At 43.4% G+C, this 22,468-nt stretch overlaps 1 protein-coding gene across 1 annotated transcript in view; it reads right to left on the reverse strand.

Moving 5' to 3' along the window:
- Positions 1 to 22,119, reverse strand: part of EBF2 (EBF transcription factor 2) — a 272,712-nt gene extending 250,593 nt beyond the window's left edge. The window contains exons 1-5 of the mRNA XM_070952594.1: positions 21,989 to 22,119; positions 15,295 to 15,451; positions 12,962 to 13,025; positions 9,959 to 10,014; positions 9,517 to 9,590 (exon numbers count right to left, since the gene is read on the reverse strand). Coding sequence (XP_070808695.1) covers positions 9,517 to 9,590; positions 9,959 to 10,014; positions 12,962 to 13,025; positions 15,295 to 15,451; positions 21,989 to 22,119 — 482 coding nt within the window. The remainder of the gene's footprint in view (positions 1 to 9,516; positions 9,591 to 9,958; positions 10,015 to 12,961; positions 13,026 to 15,294; positions 15,452 to 21,988) is intronic.
- Between the last annotated feature and the right edge of the window lie 349 nt (positions 22,120 to 22,468).

The raw sequence follows: 22,468 nt of genomic DNA on the forward strand, positions 1-22,468 counted from the left end.
AATTATATTAAAGTAACAAAAAAAATATTTACAATCCCCAAAGCATGTCACAACTTTTGAGTACCCCTAATGTTTGGAAATTGAAAGTTGAAAAAATTGACACACACACCCACACACACACACACTAGAAGAGGAAACATCATGTAACACGAAGCCCAGACACAGATGATATCAGGCTCAACACTCTGTGAAGAAGAATGTTAATTTGCTTTTCATGGATTGGGATTATTCAGTGAAACTTTTCTTCTACCAAGAGCCTTGGTAGTACAAGAGTTTAAGGCACCCTGTTATTAAGCTGCTTAAGACCAGCTGCCTGCAATTACTGCAGGGTTCGAATCTCGCCAAGGCTCAAGGTTGACTCAGCCTTCCATCCTTTCTAAGGTAGGTGAAATGAGGACCCAGTTTGTGGGGGCAATAAGCTGACTTTGTATAAATATACAAAAGGATGAAGGCTACTGCTGAGCACATTGTAAGCCACCCTGAGTCTTCGGAGAAGGGCGGCATATAAATCAAATTAAAATAAAAAAAATAAAAAAAATTCTATCAGGGTCCAATTGGGATCGGTCACCGGGACCAGACATTTTGTCTTCTGAACTTTCAGATTCATGCTGGAGCCCATCCTCAGGGAACTTGTCTGTAGCTGGAGAGAAGTTTCCTGAGGATGGGCTCCAGCACGAGTCCAAAAGCTCGGAACACAAAGCCTCTGGTCTCGGTGACCAACCCAGATTGAATCCTGAAACATGATCCTGGGACATGTATATTCACCTTCATTCATGAGTATAGATGAGGTTCATAATAGTTTTCTGAATCCTTGCCCAGTTCAAGCCTTGCATTAGCATAGCTTGGCCATATTGCATGGAAAGGTATGTATGTATGTATGTATGTATGTATGTATGTATGTATGTAATTTATTTATTTATTTATTTGACTGCCCATCTTCTCACAGAGTTATGAGCCTCATATGATCTGTGTCTGTCCTTCGAGGTACATGATGTCTCCTCTTATATAAGGACCTAAATGATGCGTTGATGCCAGCCTTCAATCCCTGGTAGTGCAGGAAAGATTGTGAAAAACCCATCATGAAATTCTGGAGACCCTTAGCCAGCTACTCTTAGCCATGAATTCATACATCTTTCTAAGCTTCAGACAGGCTGCACGCATTGAGCTAAGACATAATCTAGTTTGCTTATCTTAGGTTTGTTGTGTTGTGTTGTGTTGGCTCAACCATTATGGAGCATGGCTAAGCAAACCATTGCTACCTCGAAGGTGCGATCTGTTCTTTGGAAAACATAAGTTGTTTTCCAAATATTAACATCACTCTAGTCTGTTCAGACTTGGTTAGTAAATCATGGTTGATATAAATTCAAATGTTTGTGAATATATGAATCTAGCCAATATTAAGCAGGTTCTTTTCTTCATTTCTAAGCTTAGCTGCTGTACAGTAGTGGCCAAAATTGTTTAAACCTTTTGGGAAAAGTGTATTTTCTAAAACTAACTAATAACACCACTTTTGTTTTTTTGGAGTAGTCCCATAAAATTATATATTAATGGAAAGATAATCAAGAATGTAATGTAATAACTTTTATGAAGGATTTGCTATTAGAATAGCAGTTACAGTATAAGAAAAGTGAAACACGTAGAAAAAACGAGATATACAAAAATTATCACCATGTCAGTTAATACTTATTTTGGTAACCTTTAGCATGAGTTACGACCTTACAACGTCTTCCCATGGAGTGAACTAAGTCTTTTAGTTCTGCAGCTGTTACAATGTGAAACCAAGATTGATTGAATGATTGTTTCTATTAACTGGGTTTTATTGCTGGGTCGCTTCTAACTAACAAGTTTCTTTAATCGGCTCCATAGATTTTTCAATTGGGTTAAGGTCTGGGCTATTCTCAGACCATTCCAGCAGTGGAATAGGATTATCTTGAAACTCCAAATAAAAAAAAGTGGTGTTATTAGCCATCAAACCTCAAAAATACACTTTTCTCAAAAGGTTTCTACAATTTTGGCCGCTACTGTAAGTTGCAGGGTTGGAGAAGGTGACCCAGTTTCCAGATGAAGATTTAATGGACACCTTCACTGGACCAATCTCTATCTGGATTATGAACCTCATGTCAACCTTTTGCTTTATTAAAGCAAATATTAATAAATTCTAGATTATTATTTTTTTAATGGTGTAATATTGTGTTTTAACAGCAGGCTATTATACACACGCCCAGGACTACACAAAGTATAATGTGAAGAACCAGGATGTCCAAGAAATCTCCGTTGCTCAAAGAAAGTTTTACATTTTTTCCCCCTTCCGGGAAAAAAAAGGTTTTAAAATTCAGCTTTCAACTTAAAAAAAAAAAAATCTGTCTCTAATTTCAAACCGAAATAAGCCCCCAGCATGGTGGCCTTTGTTTTGTTTTCTTCTCCTCAACTCCTCCCTGGCATTGCATAACAAAAGTGTCTAAATTCACACCATCTGGCCAATAAAGACCTAAAGCTCGCTGGCTGACTGGCTCAGCCGATTCTGTCTGCTGCTGTCTAGTCTGAGCCTCGTGGCGAAAGTCACAGCTGTGGGTCTCACTTGCGCTCAATGCAACTCTGTTATTAGCCAGCTGTAGGCCTCGAGACTACTTCTGTTCACATTATAATACCTTTTCACCCCCCCCCACCCCCAAGCATCAAGGGCAGAGAGGCTTCTGGCAACAGCTGAACGAAGGATGCACCGTTTGCATCTTGCAAATACTTGGCAAGCAAAGGGGAAAGGATTATTCCAGGGGAGATGCCTTGTTTTTATTTATATCCATCTGACAAACCAAGAATATGCACCCATATTCTGCTCCTTGAAGAAAGCATCGCGGCCCGATGCATCTTAGTGTCTCCATGCTACCTAGTTTTGTTCAGATGGGAGTTTCATTAGAATCAGTGGGACATCGGAGAGCATGAACTGACTTAGAGGCAGCCATCAATAACACGAACAGCTCGGCTCCACCACGGAAATGCTAAACGAGAACGCTAATTATTGTGAAACAGAGATTTTTTCCTTTTTCTACCAGTGACACATCACTGCATCTGCATAAATATTTAGACAACATTCTTCCCAGACTCGCATCTGTCACACGGAAAAAGATGTAGGGATTCTGGATACACTTGTCTGCACCCAAGCAGAACAGTCACAGCGTACTATATGTCAAATCAAAAAGATGTTTATTTTCCAAGGAGGCTTGATAAGAACGGTCTGTCATTGCAAGACAATGGGCATCCGCTTTTAGCAGCAAGGGTGGTACGTTCAATTTTGATATACTGTTATACAAATGCAGACTAAACTATCAGCTTTAAAAATTGATGCACCACTGAAATCTGCCCGTAGCAAAATCCGATTGTGGTGCCAAAAAATAATGTCAAGATTAATTTCACTTCGAAGTGTTTTTTTTTTTTACTTAAGTCCAAAGCTAAGATATGCGATAATGTGTAAAAGAAAATAAACAAATTAATAATTATGAATACTATCCAAGTAAGGTGATTTCAAATCAAGTTGTCTTATTGATTCTACCAAGTTGTTGTATCTCCTGAAAAGAGTATCATGTTTCTTAGCTGATTTATAAACCAAGATACCTTCCAGCTAACAATTTTTTTATATATAATTATAAAGTTCAGGTCTTACACTAACTATGTGCATAGAATAGAATAGAATAGCATTTGTGCAGCCTGTCACATAATCATAAATCTCTGAAGGGAAAATGCCCGCCTCAGTTTGGTATTCTAAGAAAAATGATGCTTTCTGAATTTTCTTCCCTCCTTGTTTTCTAATCATGCTATAAAATTATGCTTATGTTGCAGCGTTCTTAGGAAAAGCATCTCTGTTTCTAAAACTGGGCCAACTTTCTCCAGAAGTCAACAAGTAAAATGCAAAATATGAATATTGTGTCTAAAGAAGGCACAAATTAATTGCTAATTTCATAGAGCTAAATCTTGAACCCATGAAGTATCATATTTACCACTGCATAAAGGAACTAATTTTTTCCAACTAACAGCTGCATTTTATTTTATTTAGTTTCCAGACAGAATAATATCAAAATAGTTATGCCTCCTTTTTTGGCCAATTTCTTTCTGTTCCCCCCCCCTCTTTTTTTTTTTTTTCAGTTTTGGAGGGCATTTAAAACAAAATAGGTTTGTTTAAGTCTAGCGAAGTCTTAACAAACTTTCTTTTGTTTGCTACTTCTTAAAAAAACAAAACACTAAATTAAGCTCAGTGAAAATGATTTAAAGATGGGTTTAACTCTCCAATGGGATTTGATACCTAGTTACATAGCAGCAATTAGGTAAATGCTGATTTGGGTATCTAAGAAAGGTTGGAGCTGATTAGTACGTGGATAGGAGAAATCTCAAGGTTAAGTAAAATATACTGGGAGGAAGCTGAAAAACAATATTCTGAAAGGAGATGGGATACTGTTTCTGCTATATAGAAACCTGTTGACCTTGGTGCTCTCTGAGCTTGATTGTTTTCTTGAAGATGTTTCATTACCCAAATTAAGTAACATCATCACAAACACTGATAATGTTACCTAGTTTGGTAATGAAATGTCTTCAAGAAAACAACCAAGCTCAGAGAGCACCAAGGACCTTTCATTTCAACCCTGAGCTACAAATATTCTCCTTTATCTAAGGAGATAAATACCTGCCTGAAATCACCAAAAGTTGAGTTCATTTCAAAGGAGAGCTAACCTTTTTACTGGCATCCATTTTGTGTGTTTTCATCACTCATCCTCTGATATCATTACACTAATTTAAAACAGACAATTTAAGCATGCTTCACTTGATAAATTAGTTTTATTGAAATTGTGCGTGAGTAGATTGTGAGCACTGAAAATATAGTTCAGCTAATGAGGTAAGAAATAATTTCCCCAAAATTGTTTTTCATTTTGGCCGAAGTTTAGATTTTGGACAGCTAAGGCCGAGAATTTGCTCTCTCTGCTCCTAGTCAACTAGAAATCTTTATCTTAATAGTCAGTTATTAAACTTGTAGCTCTCCTTTTCAATAACGATAGTGCCATGGGATATTGACAACAAAATACAGATAAAACAAGAGCAACCATTACATAACTTTAAAATTCTAATTGTGCTATATACACACACAAAAATCAATAAGAAAAATTCTACCAAATAGGAGAGTTAAGTCATACATGTTACTCTGATTTCATTTGACAAATCCAGGAAAGGATGCACTAGCTTTAACTGCAAATACATTCTTGCCCATCATCAAACCCGAACCTTCAGATTCAGAGCAAAATCCCCAGAATAGCCAACTGAAAACTTCAGTCTACAAAGAAAACATCATGCCATCATCCACTGCAGCTTGAATTCCCTATTCTCTCGGCAACCTTTTGATTGACAAAAGGCACCACTGTTTTGTCTGGATTAAATTTCCATTTGTTTGTCCTCAGCTAGTCCATTTCTAACATCAGACATTGACTTGGAAACGTCTGATGGAGTGAGCTGGGTAGGATCAGCATTTGGGGGCATCAAATCCCCCAGCTCCTAACAATGTCTCTTAGTGCTTTTGCATGTGTGTTAAAAAGCAGAGGGACAAGCTGGAATTTTCAGGGCATCAGAGCCATATAAAAACATATGAGAGATTCCCTTGATAGCATCTTATGAAATCATGCCCCCCCCCCAAAACACAGAAACAGCCTCAAGAAACAGCCTCTTTTAGTTCTCCAAGTTCCATTCCAACTAGACAATCCAAAAGACATTGAGATTCTAGCACCATGATGGTGAACCTATGGCACGCGTGCCAGAGGTGGTGCACAGCACCCTTTCTGTGGGCACATAAGCCGTCACCCCAGTTCAGCTCCACACACATGCATGTGTGCCTCCTGCAGCCAGTTAGCCTTTGGGTCTCTGCCACACATGTGTGGGGGGGTCGTGCATGTGTGGGAGCATGCATGTGTGGGGGCATGACACATGCATGGGGCCATGCACACATGCACGGGGTGGGGTGCATGTGGAGCACAGGCATGCGTGGGGGGCACATGCACAGGGACATGCACGCATTGCATTTTGGGAGTTCGTGCGTGCTTTGGGCACTCAGTCCAGAAAAGGTTAGCCATCACTGTACTAGCAGAACCAAACAGAATATATTCTACCCAGGGCCGGATTTTCCTATAGGCTAACTAGGCTTCAGCCTAGGGCCTCAAGATCAAGAGGGGCCTACATTCAAATTGTTAGCAAAATTAAAATTACACTTTCACTATAGGTGAAAGGGCCTCATAAGTGGAATAGCCTAGGGCCTCTTTTCATCTAAATCCGGCCCTGATTCTACCTATTTTCTGGAGGGACGCAAAACTGTCTTAAGTTTAAAGCCAGACTGAAAGAGATCCTAATATTTATTTGTTTAATTTTTATGCTGCCCAGCTCACTGTTGAGCGACTCTGGGTGGCCAATCATGCAAAATGGGTTTGCATAACATTGAATCACACATTTCCAAGATCAGCAGGTTAGATGTTATGGCAGGTCAGGAGGCTCTTAACTGAGTTGGAGGAAAATGTATTTAAATAACCTCCTTTTTTGTTAAATAAAATTTAGTAAGGGAAGCACATGATTAACCATTGGGAGGCTTGGAGAAAATGGATGCAAGCCTGGCTTGCATGAATTTGTTCTTGGAAATAGTGTGTGCGTTCACACATTTGTGCTAAGCGTGAGTTCGCCATGTTACCTAACTTCCAATCTGTTGGGTTTTGCTACACCATATTCCTTAGTTTATAAAATAGAAACGCTAAATTCACCAGCTGAGATAATCCAAATCAAATCAGCTGCATTATGGTTCAACACGATGTATGAATAATCCTGTTTGCAAAGTTCTGCAGTGAGAAACAGTTTATATGAAGAGGAGGAGGAGGAGAGATTTCTGCAGAGAACTATTTAGAACTGTATTATCTAACACAGTGTTGGCGAACCTTTTCGGCACCGAGTGCCAAAATGGGAGCTCGCGTGTGTGCCGGAAACCAAAAGAGCAAATGCTTGGTGCACATGCGCACGCCGGGAAGATGCATATTCTGGTTTCCGGCACATACATCTGCACCAGCCAGCTGGTGTTCCAGTTTCTGTTGCATATACACACGCGAAGACCAACTTGCCATGCGAATGCACGTGCCAGAAACTGGAAGATCATCTTCCCGGCGCATGCATGGGCACAGGGCGGATGCTCTTCCGGTTTCCAGCGCTCCCACGCAGGTGAAGACCAGCTAACCAATGCACCAAAACCTGGAAGTGCAAACGGGCAACAGCTTGCATGCCCAGAGAGATGGCTCTGCATGCAACTTCCGGCACGCGTGCCATAGGTTCACCATCACAAAACTAACAGATTCATTGTACAGGCAGTCCTCAACCTATGACCATTATTGAGCCCAAAACTTATGTTGCTAAGTGAGACATTTGTTAAGTGAGTTTTGCCCCATTTTACGAGCTTTCTTCCCACAGTTGTTAAGTGAATCACTGCAAGTTGATAAGTTAGCAACATGGTTGTTAAGTGAATCTGGCTTCCCCCTTGACTTTGCTGGTCAGGTGGTTGCAAAAAGCAATCACATGATCTTGGGATACAACAACGGTCATAAATATGAGTCAGTTGCCAGGCAGGCATCTGAATTTTGATCACACAATCCTGGGGATGCTGCAAAGGTCGTAAGTGTGAAAAGCGGTCATAAGCCGCATTTTTCAGCACCGTTGTGACTTTGAATGGTCACTAAAGGGACTGTTGTAAGACGAGGACTACCTCTATATGATAGTTCAGATGCCATGCTAACAAGAAGAGGAAAAAAAGTAAAATGTAGTTATAGCTAAAGCTACCCAGTATTTATTTCTTATTTGTTGATTTGTTTCAGTATATATCACTTACCCGAATACGACTGCATTGAGCCCTGCAGAATTTCCTTCTGAGTGACATGCATAGGATATAACTGCCCCATTGTTGCATTAAATGCAAGCATACTCATCCCTTGTTAAATTGGGGCAACATTGACAAAGGACAACACTCTGCAATTGTTGACACTATAAGACAAAGGTGATAGGATAGGACTGCCGTCTTCATGTGACTTTAGACTTGTATGCAGAGATGTATAAACTGATTGAGAAGCTGGAGTTGGGAAAGTTAAATAGCTAAAGTTCAGGAAAATATGGATTAAACCTTCTCGTTAGAAAAATCCCAGTCCCTTAAGAGAGCAGAACCTCCAGCCAAGAGTTGGGTGAACATTCCCAGGTCTTAAGATCATCTGGCTAAATATTATCTAGTGTTCCAGCCCTTCTCTGGAATTTTCCCCCCGTTCTCAGGAAATCTTTAAAAAGGGAGAAATTGGCTGAATTGCTACTATTGCAGGCCAGGCCAGCCAGAGCACTCTAGAACGGGGGTCTCCAACCTTGGCAACTTGAAGACTTGTGGACTTCAACTCCCAGAATTCCTCAGCCAGCTTTGCAAAGCTGGCTGACGAATTCTGGGAGTTAAAGTCCACAAGTCATCAAGTTGCCAAGGTTGGAGACCCCTGCTCTAGAAGTTGCATCCCTTTATTTTCTTTTCCTACTTTGTTGGAAATATTCCTTGATTTAAAAAAAATACAACAACAAAAAGCTGGAATGTCCATTTGGGTGCGCCTTTTCTTTCCTGTCCAAGAAATTTAGAGGCAAGGCTGACGCATAACACTAAGCCAAGTTTCATTATCCTTTTTTTTTTTTGAACAAGCTATAATGGATTTGGTCTGCAAATAAGGCAAAGCCGCAATTGAACAATGGACATTAAAAGCCAGCGAATGCCAGGCTGAACAGAGAGAAGGCGGATCCATTGCCGTCTTCCCAAATATTATGTTTTTTAAAAAAATTATTTAGAGCATTAATTAAAAACGCTTCCAGATTTTGCTTCATGAGGTGACCTTCTCATCTCCTTGACTGGATAATTAGCCTTCACACTGGTGAAAATTGTTCATCACCCTTTCATCCGGGGTGAAATGCTCCCGGTTCGGACCAGATCAGGTGATCCGGTAACAATTGTGGCAAGTGGTTTGGAGAACCGGTAGCAATAAGGTTCCGCCCATCCACCTGGGTGTCATTACTTCCTGCTTTTAAAAGGTAAAAAAAAAGGCTCTGAGAATCACAGCTGTGCCACGCGATCGTCAAAGCCTTTTCTTTTACAACCTATTCACCCGAATAGGTTGTAAAAAATGCTTTAAAAAAGTAAAAAAAAAAAAGTTGGCCACGCCCACCGTCACATTTCCCCCCCATGAAGCCACGCCCACAGAACCAGTAGTAACAAATTTTACATTTCACCACTGCTTTCATCCAAATATCTCCCATTTCTTTTCCACCTCAAAAATCTCAGCAACAGCAGCATGTAGGCCTGTTTAGCTACTAGAGTGTGATTGTCACATGCCGCTTCCGTGAACGTAAAGGAAAAACATTGTCTTACCCAAAGGTGTGCACCTTTGGGACAACCATGACCTGGATGACTGAGATTCCCCATAGACCACATTGTCTTACCTGCACATAACTTCATGGGTGAGCAGAACTCTGCACATTTCTGGATTCTTGTTTTGTCCTTCGTAGGCGATCGGCTATAAAGAAGTGGAGAATATGGGCGAGTCAGTTTAAAACAAATAAGACAATCTTTTCTCCGCTGTGATTTATCAATCTGAAAATAAAAACAGGATGAGGAATTGCAAATCTTCAAGAACAACCTTCTCTGACTGTGTCCTCTCCATTTACAGACTGGGATCCTGGGAGATGCAATTCCAATGTGATCAAAAAAATAGCGCCAGACCTAAAGCATCGATTTGCATGTTGCAAGTGAAGTCTCCAAGCCTTCCTTGAAGCAGCCTTCATGGAAGATACAAGCTATCCCTGATAAGGTATGATGACTATTTCTCTGAATAATAAGAAACACAGATAGGCTGAGGTTAAAGGATGGGAGCAGAAATCTCACCTGTTTTGTGACTGAATCAATGAGTCTGACAAATAGATCTTGTTCAGTTCTGACACCTACAGGGAATAGAAAGAAAAAAGGATGAGAGAAGGGACTCTTTCAAAGGATTTGTTCCCCACTATAGGCTGCCTTCTCTCACAGGTAAGCTGTTTAGGGAAGGAGACACCAAAGCACATGATGCTAAAGCATATACACATAGCATTCATATACAGACACCTTCATGATGCATCACATCTATCTTCCACAATCTGGACCATCCATATTCAGTAAATGATAATCATAACTTCTAGGAGATATAATCAAGACTAAAGGATAGTTGCTGTATATCAATAACTCATTCTTTTCTAACAATCTTTATCAGCCCGCATTTCTTTCCACTCCAATTTTCCCTTCTTCCTTCCCTCTCCCATTTTTCCATGGTGACCTCTAAGCAGGACTCTTTGGGGCAAATGTGACATTCAGCAGAATAAATCAGGAGGCCTTCAAAATGTAGGCAGGCTGCCTTACCATGTTTTAATAAATTAATAATATGTCATTGGATCCAAACTAAGTCATACTTGGAATAGTTAAAAATAAAATTGCCCTTAAATCAAGGAGGACTGCCTTCATGAAGCATTCTCGGTAATTACCAACATGGTCACTGCTTTTTTCCAAAAGTTGTTTATTTGTTCATTCCCAGTCTTGAAAACAGCTTCAGAATTCCCAAGACGTCTCTCATCTCCAGTCCACTTAATTTCTAAGATCAACCAAAATTGGCTAGGTGCTGCTTCAAATAGACCCATTACAATCAATGGAGCTTAGGTTATTCACCACCAATTTAAGCCTCATTGATTTCATTGGCTCCAATCCAAGTATTACATCTGGATCTAATCTTTTGCCATTCCTGGTTCAAAATCATCTAGTCCCACATCTGAAATTATCAAACTGAACCATGACTAATAGATTCACTATCCATTCTTTCTCTGCTTACGTTCTACAGACTGTACTAACCCAAACTGTGATTTATTTCTTTGTTACTTAGTGTATTCTATAAATCCAATTGTTGTGTTTTGTAAGCCATAGTTTAGGGATCAGTGTGTTACTGGAACTGAAACGTATTTAGTAAATCATACTTAAACAAGGTAGGTAGGTATGATGTTACCCACCAACTAAGTTACCCACCTACAAAGAGAGATGTGTACAGTATATATGCACTTGATCTGTTGAGTACTTATTGGAATCGAAGGTTCTGATGGTTGCGAGACCAGGTGATGCTCCTCAAACATACCCAAACAATATAAAATACAGAGGGCATCCAGAAAATAAAAATATAAAGTCATCCAAATTTGTGAACAGGGTTCAGGAGAAATGATGAACTGTGAGTTGGAACCTTTATGAAAAGCAGTTGCTTTGCTCCCTCTGAATATAACAGGTGTGGTCAGGAAGGACAAGTGTTTCCAATAAAATGCTGTGAAGGTAGGCTGAAGGTCAGCCTCACAGGCTGCAAATTTCTAAAAGTGGTAACCTTTGTTAGAAAAAATGAAAGTGTGATCACTCTTTTCTTGTTCTTTACTGGATAGTAACTGTTATGCTCTCCAAACAAAAAAAGGTAATGCAAAAATCCCTGATTATAAAAAGGAAACTCCACTCTGGATTTGGTACAGTAAAAAGTGTTGCTGATGCCAAGTAGCATCAAAACTGAAATTGACTTGAGATGCAACAGGGGCTCTTTGGGTGATTTTATTCATTTATTGGCTTTTTGCAAGTCGTTTGAGGTAGGCATAATGCCAGACACCCACCTCCAATACCTGGGTAAGTATTCCTCCACCCAGGGCCACCTTCCTTTGTAGCTTTCCTAAACCCACATTCCAAAAGCGGTTCAAAACTATAGCATAAACCCCTGGGGAGATATCAAAACCACATATGTATTGCACAATTATTGGCATTCATACCAAGTTGTATGTTAACACATAAAAGGGCCTGGTGGCTCAGCAGACTGATAGCATTGTGATTAACACCAGCTGTCTGCAATTACTCTAAGTTCGAATCTCACCAGGCTCAAGGTTGACTCAGCCTTCCATCCTTTCTAAGGTAGGTAAAATGAGGACCCAGTTTGTGGGGGCAATAAGCTGACTTTGTATAAATATACAAAAGTATGAAGGCTATTGCTTAACACATTGTAAGCCGCCCTGAGTCTTCGGAGAAGGGCGGCATATAAATCAAATTATATAATAATAATAATAATAATAATAATAATAATAATAATAATAATAATAATAATCTGACTTTGTATAAAAAAGAACACCGCTTGGGGGGGCCGAAAGCCCTACTAAGCAGGTATATTCAAAAGTATGAAGGCTATTGCTTAACGCATTGTAAGCCGCCCTGAGTCTCTGGAGAAGGGTGGCATATAAATCAAATTTTTTAAAAAAACCCACATATATTCACATTTGTCACCTGATGGAGACTAGGAGACCGACTCCACCATTAAAAAAAAAAAAAACCAGTGTTCCATATTGCCTTGCCTAAGAGCAGCAGGATCAATCATTAACCCTTCCCCAATCTAATGCTTTCCAAGATGTATTGGAAGACACATTGAGGACAATTGTAACACCCCTCCCATCATGCCCAGCCAGGATAATGCCCATACTGGTTACAGGTGATGATGGAACCTTCAACTAAATATTCTAGTGATTTTTAGTATATAAGCACCCGTCTCTGGTCATAGAAGATAAGCAAAGTTTGAACTGGTTAAAAGTTTGGGTGGAGGACAAGTAGAAAAGTCCAAGATGTAAACTGAGAAGTTTTTAAAAAAGGAAAAGGCAACAGCAAAGAATTTCCATTTTGCTGCCAAGAAAACTATACAACCTGACCACGAAGGTGTGTCCGTGACATCACCAGGAGTTGACAGGTAGCTTTGCCTTTTTCACACCTGGAGGGCACCAGGTCAGGGGAAAGCTAACCCTGATAATTAGCTTACTCCTTCGTGGCCCTTTGTTGAGAGTGAGTTGGGGAAGGACTTACCATTGCTGTACAGAAGCTGCAATTTGTAGTGTGTCCCATTATTTGTTTTTTCATTGCCTTGCTCCTGAGAAGTAAAAGAAAGGAAAACTGTTTCAGGAAGAATCTGGGTTCACACACCACACTAAGCCCTTAATGGTGTTAGTCTAATGATTTAGTGAATAAGGTGAGTTGCCACTACTAGAAACCGTATCTTATAAATCACAATGGCTAGCTTGGCACAACACATTGAACCAGATCTAAACAAGCTACTTTATAGTTACTGGGATGTGTGAATCCAGCTAGAGTTTTTCCAGAAATAAGCTCAGTTCATCAGTCCTTGCAGCCACAGAATTAACAGCAGCATCCCCATCTTTCCTATGGCTTGTTCAGAAGTCCCAATAACTGTGTTTGTCAATGCTTACCCATGCAAAACTGAATTGTGGTTTATTCAATTAATCCAATTTGCTCAGCTCCCCCAGCATGCTGAATTATAAACTAGACATACCACACACACGAGTTGGAGGTTTAATGTGAGCCATAAATCGCAGCCTCTAAGCTCAATAGAAGCTTAGTAGCATGGCAACCTGGGTTTAAGGAAATTCCTTTTTAACGCTAGTTAACTCATGCAAATTGATAAGAGTTTGCTGAAAAGTTGGTGCTATTGGGCTCCTGCTCCCAAACAACTCTACATAACATTGTCCCGATTTAAGACACCCAGGAGGGAGAATTCCTGAACAGGAGGCAGATTTTCCCAACTAGTGTTACATTTTACTGTCAAGAGCCTTTCCCCAAAGGCTGCATATGCCAGAGCTTCATGCCAATACCATGCAAGGGGAGATATTTTGTGGTTTGGGTCCTGCTAAAATAACCCGGAAGAGACAGCCTGTTGGGCTAGTTCTTTTTCCTTCTGAAACTTTTCACAACTGGACACAATCTTTTCAGAGCAAAGCAGCGTCTGTTTAAAGAAAAATATCCAAGAGCGTGAGGCAAAGAAGAAAACCCGCCCCTGAAAATAGGACAGTTGAATTTCATTTTGTCGGGACTCCCGATCAAGGAATACCGGTAAATGTCCGTTTAAAAACTAACAGCTAACTAACTAACTAACTAACTAACTAAACTGCAAAGCCCATAGAGGCGAAAGCCACAAGTCTCCAAATGTAAATTCTGACCAGTTGCATCGCTCCTTCCCTCTCCCCACCACAAAGAGGAGCCTGGATAGCTCTGCAGACAAGGCACTGTAATTTAACACCAGCTGTCTGCAATTAAAGTAGGCTCGAATCTCGCCAGGCTCAAGGTTGACTCAGCCTTCCATCTTTTCTAAGGTAGGTAAATTGAGGACCCAGTTATGGGGGCAATAAGCTGACTTTGTATAAAATATACAAAAGTATGAAGGCTATTGTTTAACTCAGTGTAAGCCGCCCTGAGTCTCTGGAGAAGGGCGGCATATAAATCAAATTTTTTAAAAAAGAGAGAGAAGCTAAATCGAGACTACAGTCCTAAATACCCCCCTATTCTTTCGGACAAGACCTGTCCCCGCTTTGTAAGGACGTAGATGTAGGGAGGGACAACCTGAGCTTATGCCTGAAATTAACAAGGCCCGCCTTGAACTGTGGGTGAAATTGACTAGCGCTGCAGGTGTGCGCTCAACCTGTAGCTCAACAGGGAGGGAAGTTCTTTTAGTTGGAAATCAAACTCAGCTGCTCTCCCATCAATTGGGATTCGGGTAGGTCCTGATTCGCGTGGAATCCGGTCCTAGCTGGGGAATGAGGCAGGGGTAGCTTTTAAACTCCAGACTGAAATTGACCGAACCGGGCCGAATCATTAGTTTGGCAAAGGAAACCCAGGAAGAGGGGGAACTGAAAATTATTATTCGGGAGCGCAGCTTCCTAGGATCAATTTAAAAAGAAAGAAAGAAGCTGTCTGGGTGCCATTGTAATTTTGGGAATTTTTTTTTTTTTTGCTCGCTACGGATCGTATTACATTCATTGCGGAAAGAATGAGCCTTAGTAGTACAGTGGTCTAAAGCACCCTGTTATTAAGACCAGCTGCCTGCAATTACTGCAGGTTCGAATCTCGCCAGGCTCAAGGTTGACTCAGCCTTCCATCCTTTCTAAGGTAGGTAAATTGAGGATCCAGTTGTGGGGGCAATAAGCTGACTTTGTATAAATTTGCAAAAGGATGAAGGCTATTGCTGAGCACATTGTAAGCCGCCCTGAGTCTCCGGAGAAGGGCGGCATATAAATCAATTTTTTTTTTAAAAAAAAAAAAAAAAGAAAGAAAGAAAGAAAGGCAGAATAAGGCGGGTTGGGCTGAGGCAAGCAAAAAGCCAGAAGGCCAGAAAAATAGACCCTTACTTTGTCGTTTTCCACGAAGTCCACGAACGCCGTCCGCTCGATTTCCACGGGCTGACCCTGGCGGTCGTAGAGAGCCAAGACGAAGTGGAAAAAGTTGGATTTCCTCAAGTTGGAGGGAGGCTGTTTTTCGAAGTGGGCTCGAGACAAAGCCACGCCGCTGGGGAGGAAAGGAGAGGGCAACCGGGGTTAAGGCAGAACGAGAGAAAGAACCAGCGCGGCCCGCAGCCAGCCTGTTCCCTCGCCTTCGCTTCGGTCCCGGTACCGCCCAAAGCCACGCGCGGATAAGGGCAGCTGCCTCGGCTACGCAAAACAGGTTCATTCCGGGGGTCCAAGCACCCTTACCTGCGCTAAAATACCCCCCGAGGCAGGAAATTTCCCACGCACCCGCTTTTGGATTAAGCCTGTTTGGGATTAGCTGGTGCGGGAATTTAGCTAGCTGTGGCCGAGGAAACTACCTTTCCTGGATTAGGGAATCGTGTGAACCCAGCCAAGGCGCTCGGGTAAATCATACCTTGGCTTGGCGCGAGCATAACCCGTGGACGTCTTTTTCCATAAGGATTGGGGCTGCAGTCGCCTCACTGGGTAAACCATGATTGAGTTTATACAGCACGCAAAGCCGAATTCTAATCCCATCTGGTTTTCCGCGTTCTCTAAAAAGCGAGTGGTTTTATGTTTTGGGGGCCTTGGGTGGAAAAAAAAAAGTTTCCGGAGAGGAGAATCCGTTTTGTTACACTCCGTTCACACAATATGCCAAGCCTTAAACACGCGTTTTATCCAACAAACCCTCAGAGGGCTAGGTTGTCGGATAAACTGAATCATAAACCACGTTTTAGAAACCGAAGTAACAATCCTAACACTCCGCCGCCCCAAAACTATCCCTCGAACCATTTTAGGATTTAGCCCGTCGTGTGAACCGGGCCGCCGACAGAGAGAGAGAGCAGTGCAGATTCTGCACCTCTTCCTCTTCGAGGCACCCTCCTGCTTAACGCCTTTCTCACTGAAACTTCGTCTGCACCGTGGATTTTTGACGGTGGCTAACTTTCTAAGTTGCCCCCCCCCCCGGTCTGAATAAACCACGGCCTCATTCTTTGACCCAGGTTTTGAGGCTGAAACAGCAAACCATAAACTATCCACGCATTAGATTAAATCAACGTGCAGACGGCTAATTTGCGGTTCAATTTATCCAGTGAATATTAACGTTATTAACCAACTTTCCCCTGCCGTCCTCCCATCTCCATCACCCACTTCATCCGGTCGTGGGGATGGGGGGGGTGGGAGAAGGGGGTCAACCCCCGAGTCGCTTATGAGAGAGCAAGCGAAAAGATGAAGAAAAGAGGCAGGGCAGGAGGAGAGGGAGAACAAGAGGTTTACCTGCTGAATTTCCCGTTTTCTCAAAAATAATTTTATCACTGGGACTTTTTTTCCCCTCTCGCAGTTATGAAACCCAAATTGCGAACTTTTCAGTTCTATACACCGGCACTCGAGCCCTAGGCAGAACCAACGCGGCTTACTTATGAGTAGACCCGGATAACCGTTTTACTGAGTCCACGCACCAAACGGAGTAGCTTCCTTCTCCGCTCACGCAGCCATCAGATTATTAAACAATAATCGAGGTGAAAGCAGCTTGAAGAGACAAACTGTATTGTCCCTTCAAGTATTTCACGATGCTTCATATCCCCTCCTGCGCCACCATAAAAAAATGTTGTTTTTAAATCTTCTCCATTCCTCAACCGTAATCCAACCGGCAAGTTATTGCTAAAATAGCAAAAGTGGAAAAGTGGAATTCGGGGATGATTCTCTCGCTTTCCTTTCTAGGACATCAAAGATTGTCCCGAAAACTCAGGTGAGCTTTTGTTATTTTCATAGAAAACCACAATATTTTGTGCTGCTGGCCTTACACAGGAAATAAACCTCTTGGATATCAGTTGGAGCCGCTTTCGGACGAAGCTAACGTTAACCCTCACACTGCCTGCATTCACACAACCTACTGAACGGGGAACGTGTTTTAGCTGAGCTATTGTAGGAAACCCACCGAAGTAGTTAGTTTAGGATTCCGCCCAAGCAGGAAAAGAATTAGTTTTAATAACCGGTACTTGAGTGAACTAGTGAGCCTGGATAGCTCAACAGAGAGAGCTCTGTAATTTAACACCAGCTGTCTGCAATTAAAGTAAGTTCGAATCTCGCCAGGCTCAAGATTGACTCAGCCTTCCATCCTTTTTAAGGTAGGTAAATTGAGGACCCAGTTTGTGGGGGCAATAAGCTGACTTTGTATAAATATACAAAAAGTATGAAGGTTATTGCTTGACGCATTGTAAGCCGCCCTGAGTCTCTGGAGAAGGGCGGCATATAAATCAATTAAAAAAAAAATTACGGGTAAGAGAATCGGGGCAACACAACGCCAAGGTAGCATTTCTCAGACTGATTTCTCAGACTCTTTACGCTGATGATGCGGGCGGACCAGCGAGCTTAAAAGGACCGGGCGGACAAAGAGATTGCGCTGTTCTAGGGGTCTAATTCGGATCAATGACGGATGATCAATAGCTGTAGGGGGGGGGCTCTCTTCTCCATATGGTCACCAACGGCTAGTGCGCATTGATTGGGGGAGGAGAGAAAGTAGAGGCTGCACTGGATCGGAAAGTTTATGGATTGTTCACCAAAACACAAAACATAATCGATCATATTTTTTTTTAAAAAAATCCTTCCTGGGGCCGCGAGCTCGCTCTCTACCTTCCCCCGCAAGAAACACGTTTCTTGGAAAGCTCGGGGGTTTCAAAGAGGGGTTATTCCAAATATTTGGACTGGGCAATAAAACGATCCACGCACTTGCTCTGGGGAAGTTCCACACCGGATCCAAAGGAGGTCGCTTGGAAATCAGCGCATGATCCCCATAAGGGAGTCGGAAAACCGTTTGACCCGACGTTCAAGCTGGCCCGGAAATCACCCTGGAGCGAGTTTATTCCAAGTCCAGCTTCTTTTGGGACTTGGACTACAGTCGCTGGCGCTTCAACCGACTGCGCTGCTCTGCCTGTTTACTCGAGAGTGAAGCTCCCGAGGATTTGGAGAAGCTGGTGCCAACGTTGCTTTCCTACAAGATCTCAGCCTTGCCTTGCCCTTTTCCAGTTCTCATCTTTCTTTGCGCCGATCCTACGAAAGTACTCTTAATACCCCCCCGAAGGAAATTTTACTAGCTTCAGCCAAGAGATTTGGGGGTGAGGCTTGAAAAGGCCACTTGCTGTAGAAGTAGATCCCGCCACATTTAAAGGGGTTAAAATCATTTGATGCATATTTGTCAAGCTGAGGGGTTTTTAGGATTCATATAGGACGCAACTTTCAAAGCAGAAGTTTTGTGTTCAAGTTCAGTGAAGTAACCAGGTTTGAATTGGCATGGATAGATCCATCTCACCGCATGGGAATCGACTTGGCTCGATTAAATGGGATCTGTTTCTCAATATAGGCATCTTGATTTAAACTTACAAACGGCTCAGAAGTGTGTAGCCTTACCCGAAACGCACTTTTACTCATATCGAAACTTAGAAGGGGAAAAAAACTATTTTCTGCTAGATTTTGCTGTGAATTTCACCTCCCAAAACTTGGGTCCGGCAAAAGTGGTTTTAGGATCGGAAGAGCAACTCTTCCCCCACCCCCACCCTCACCCCCACCCCACCCCACCCCAAAGGATCAGAAGATCAACTTTCCAAGCTTAATGTGTTTAAGGCCAGGGACTAATTTGGGAAACATTCGGTTTAAATTTGTCCTTGAAGAGTCTTTGCATCCATTTTAAATGAGGGAGATTTGTAAGGGAAGGAGGGACTGTAAAATTCCCTTGAAGGGGATCATCTAAAATCGCCTTCCTTGGCAGCTAACAGAGAGAATCGAGACAAATTTGATTTCTGGAGAAGAAACAAACAAACGAAGTGTACAAGCCAGCTTCGGATAGGCGTGTAGCCAGAGCAGGACAAAATCTCGCTTTTTAAGAACTGCGTTAATGCGTGAACAACATTCACTCACCCAGAGATTCCACGAGAGTTTGGGGATCTTTTATTTTCCTCCGGAGACTTGAGAGCTGCTGCTGCTGCTGCTGTATGGTTATATGGCCCCAGGTGGGAAGACCTGCCCAAGGTTTGAGGCTCCTCATACACGAGAGAGACCCCGGCATCCCCGGTGAAAGTCGACCCTGTCTTTTCTTCTCCGAAGGGAGAACTTTATCCCTCAAGAGAGGAAGGAAAGGACTTGTATCTACTCCGTTGAAGAACAGACCCAAATCAAACCCGGGCTATCCTGTCCCTGGCATCCAAGCCAAACTTTTTTTGCTTCAGCTCATCTTTGCGCCTCGGGGAGGATGGGGGAGTTTACCGGCCCTTTTCTCGGCGTGCAATTCCCGCTGCAATTCCCGTTTTTGCATCTGACGCAAAAACGGCTTCCTCTGCTTTCCAACCTCCCTGGCGCTCCGGTGACCCCTGAGGAGGCCAAGGGTAGATTTGCAAGGCTCTCGGGGGGCGGGGAGGAAAGTTTCCCAGTCCCTGTTGCCGTCCTGCCTAAGCCCCTCTCCGCGGAGTCCAAAGGGTTTTTTTTACTCCGGGGTAGGACTTTATTTTCTCGGCGGCGGTGAAAGTTAAAGCGTGCTGGGGGCGCAGGAAGGAGCAAAGAACTCGGTTGTCCGTCGGTGGCTTGTGGTTTGGGTTCTTTATGGCTTGTTTGGTTCCCAGCGGCGGCAATTCGAGTGATTCGGAGGGAGAGACCTCTCGGTTTGGAGTTTTTGGGGCAAGGTGCCCGTTGCCAGCCCCTCCTCACCAAGTCCGGATGGCTGCAAACTTTTGAGGCTTCATTCAAACTTCTCCCGCAGATCCTCTCTTTGATTCTCTTCCTGTCACCCTTTAGAAGGGAATCTCCCCTCGCAAAGGGCGCCTACTTTTAATCCGTGGGGAAGGATCGCGCGGGCGCCCTCTTGCCTCATCGGGAGAAGCCGGAGGCTGGCTGCGAAGGGCGATCCCCGAGTCCAGGGAGTCCCTGAACTCAGCAGGCGTCGCTTCCCATCTTAAGGCTGAGAAGCCAGCCTGGATGGAGAGCAGGCCTGGGCGAATCGAGCGGTTCAGAGCTGGCGTTTCCTGCCGTGCCTGCTTTCAGATGCCAGCTCCGTGTCAGTGGCCCAGTTCACACAACACAGGAAAGTCTCAAGTGTTTGCTTTTGTTTGCTTTTGACTCGTGGTGGTTCCGTGAAGCCCCGCCAGTTTGGGAAATCGCGCGATCTGAGAATCCCGGCAATGTTGGTTGATTTTAGGAAGCAGGATGGATTAAGGTGCGTCTTGGCTGTGCTGGGTGAATTCAGCCTATGGATCCGCCCGCATCCGCTTTACTTCCCTTTAGTCACTCACCCAGGCCAAGTTACTCAGCTTCCAGGCACTTAACACCCTAAGACTGGTGTGGCCTTCTAAGTCAAGAAGTGCAGAGATGACCCCTTATCTTGCATGACTCTGATATCAAGGTCCATTAATTGGGTTTCCCTAGCCTAGCCCTTGCTCGAAAGAGCCCCGTTGAGTTCACTTGTTTAGCAGCATCTTTTCAAGTTTGACTTGAACTCCAGATCCAAGCATAACCGCCTTTCTCACATTGTTGTAAGCCATGGTTTGGATAACAGGGTATTATTGAATAAACCACCATTGGCTGGTGTTCGCCAACCATTCTAGCCACCCACCACCCTTGTCACGCCTCAAGTGTTGAGTTCACTCAACCCGCTAACCAAATCAATCACAGGCGGGTTGAACGGGTCGTGTGAATCAGGCCTAAATGTCATTTGCGGTTCAGCACTAAGTCCATCAAAGCGTCCTTTTCCGCCTTCAAGAGGCATCTGCCCAACTTTGGATCGGGTTAGAACCAGCGGGGTGCTGATCGGACGGTGAGGATGGCGGGCAACCTCTATCCCTCAAGTTTTAGATCCTGAAATAAAGAGGGTAAATCGGGTCTCGGTTCCTTGCATGCTTTTCCAGATGTTTTCCAGATGTTCACTGCCAAGGTTTTAAAGGCTGATTGTGAAAATACCAATTCAATTTGGAAGTTCGCAACTTCTGGCGGAGCGAGTTCTAAGGAAGATCAGGCGATGAGCCGTGGAGGCTACCACTATCCTATCTTGAAGACGTTTGCACTAGAAAATGAGGATCGCTGACGGGATGGCCCGACTTTCTTAAGAGAAGGAGTTGGGCAGCATCACTCTAGGGACCGTTTCCTCCTAAGTAAATCTGACGCCAGGCATCAGCTCCCAGAGAGCCGAAGAGACTGGGTTCTCAGACCTGCTGGAGAGTTCAGGATGCTGAACTCTCTGAAAAACGGCCCTCTTCATTTCCTCTGGGCGCAGTGCCCTTCCCTGCCTACTGAAAAATAAACCCCAATCAGCCAAGAAGACTTCCTTCCAAGTTGACTAGGCCAACATAACTCCCTGTTCCTAACAACTGGGTTTGAGCTGCAGAGAACCTGGGTTTGCGCCAGGTCCTTCTTTCCTAAGGGTGCGAAGATCTTCCCAGCCTCACTGAATGTGTGCGGGGAAAGAAATAAACCAAGGAAGAGAGATCGGCCTGGGATCGACCAACTAAAGGATGGCCTGAGGAGCAAAGAGGGCGACGGCAACACACACACACCCAACAAGCCCAAACAGGAAGAGAGGGAAGAATCATCTGCAAACTCAAGATTTGATCTACTTTACCTTTGAGCGGCGACGTTAGCATCCACCACGCCAACGTTCCTGACCCAGGAGCGGACCGGATCCATCTCCGACCCCAGCACCTTGTCTTTCAGGATCGGCCCTCTTCCTAACGTATCTTGGATCCCAAACATTTAAACAAACAAAAAAAAAAGTTTATTCCAAAAACCCAAACTAGGCTCTTTTCCGACGGGAGCAAAACTTCCAAACACCAGCAAACGCAAGCACGCGAGTCCCTCTCCCGGGCAGCTTCAGCGAACCCGCCTCCGCCTTTTCAGGACGAGCTGGAGGGTCTTGGAGGGGGATTTGGGTTCTCCCCCTCCCGGTCCTTTTAAAACAAAAGCAAAAAAAAAAAAAAGCCTTTAAACGAGATAACGGAGGGAAAGGAAGGAGGGGGAAGCGTCTTTCGAGATTTTGCAAGCCCGAAGCGGCGGCGGGGATGTCTCAGCGTCTTCCGAGGCGGCGAATCATCTTCTCTGCAGC

The sequence above is a fragment of the Pituophis catenifer genome, unplaced genomic scaffold (assembly GCF_029215685.1).
Source record: "Pituophis catenifer annectens isolate HBS135680 unplaced genomic scaffold, rPitCat1.0.hap2 SCAF_12, whole genome shotgun sequence".
In the NCBI taxonomy this organism is placed as follows: Eukaryota; Metazoa; Chordata; class Lepidosauria; order Squamata; family Colubridae; genus Pituophis; species Pituophis catenifer.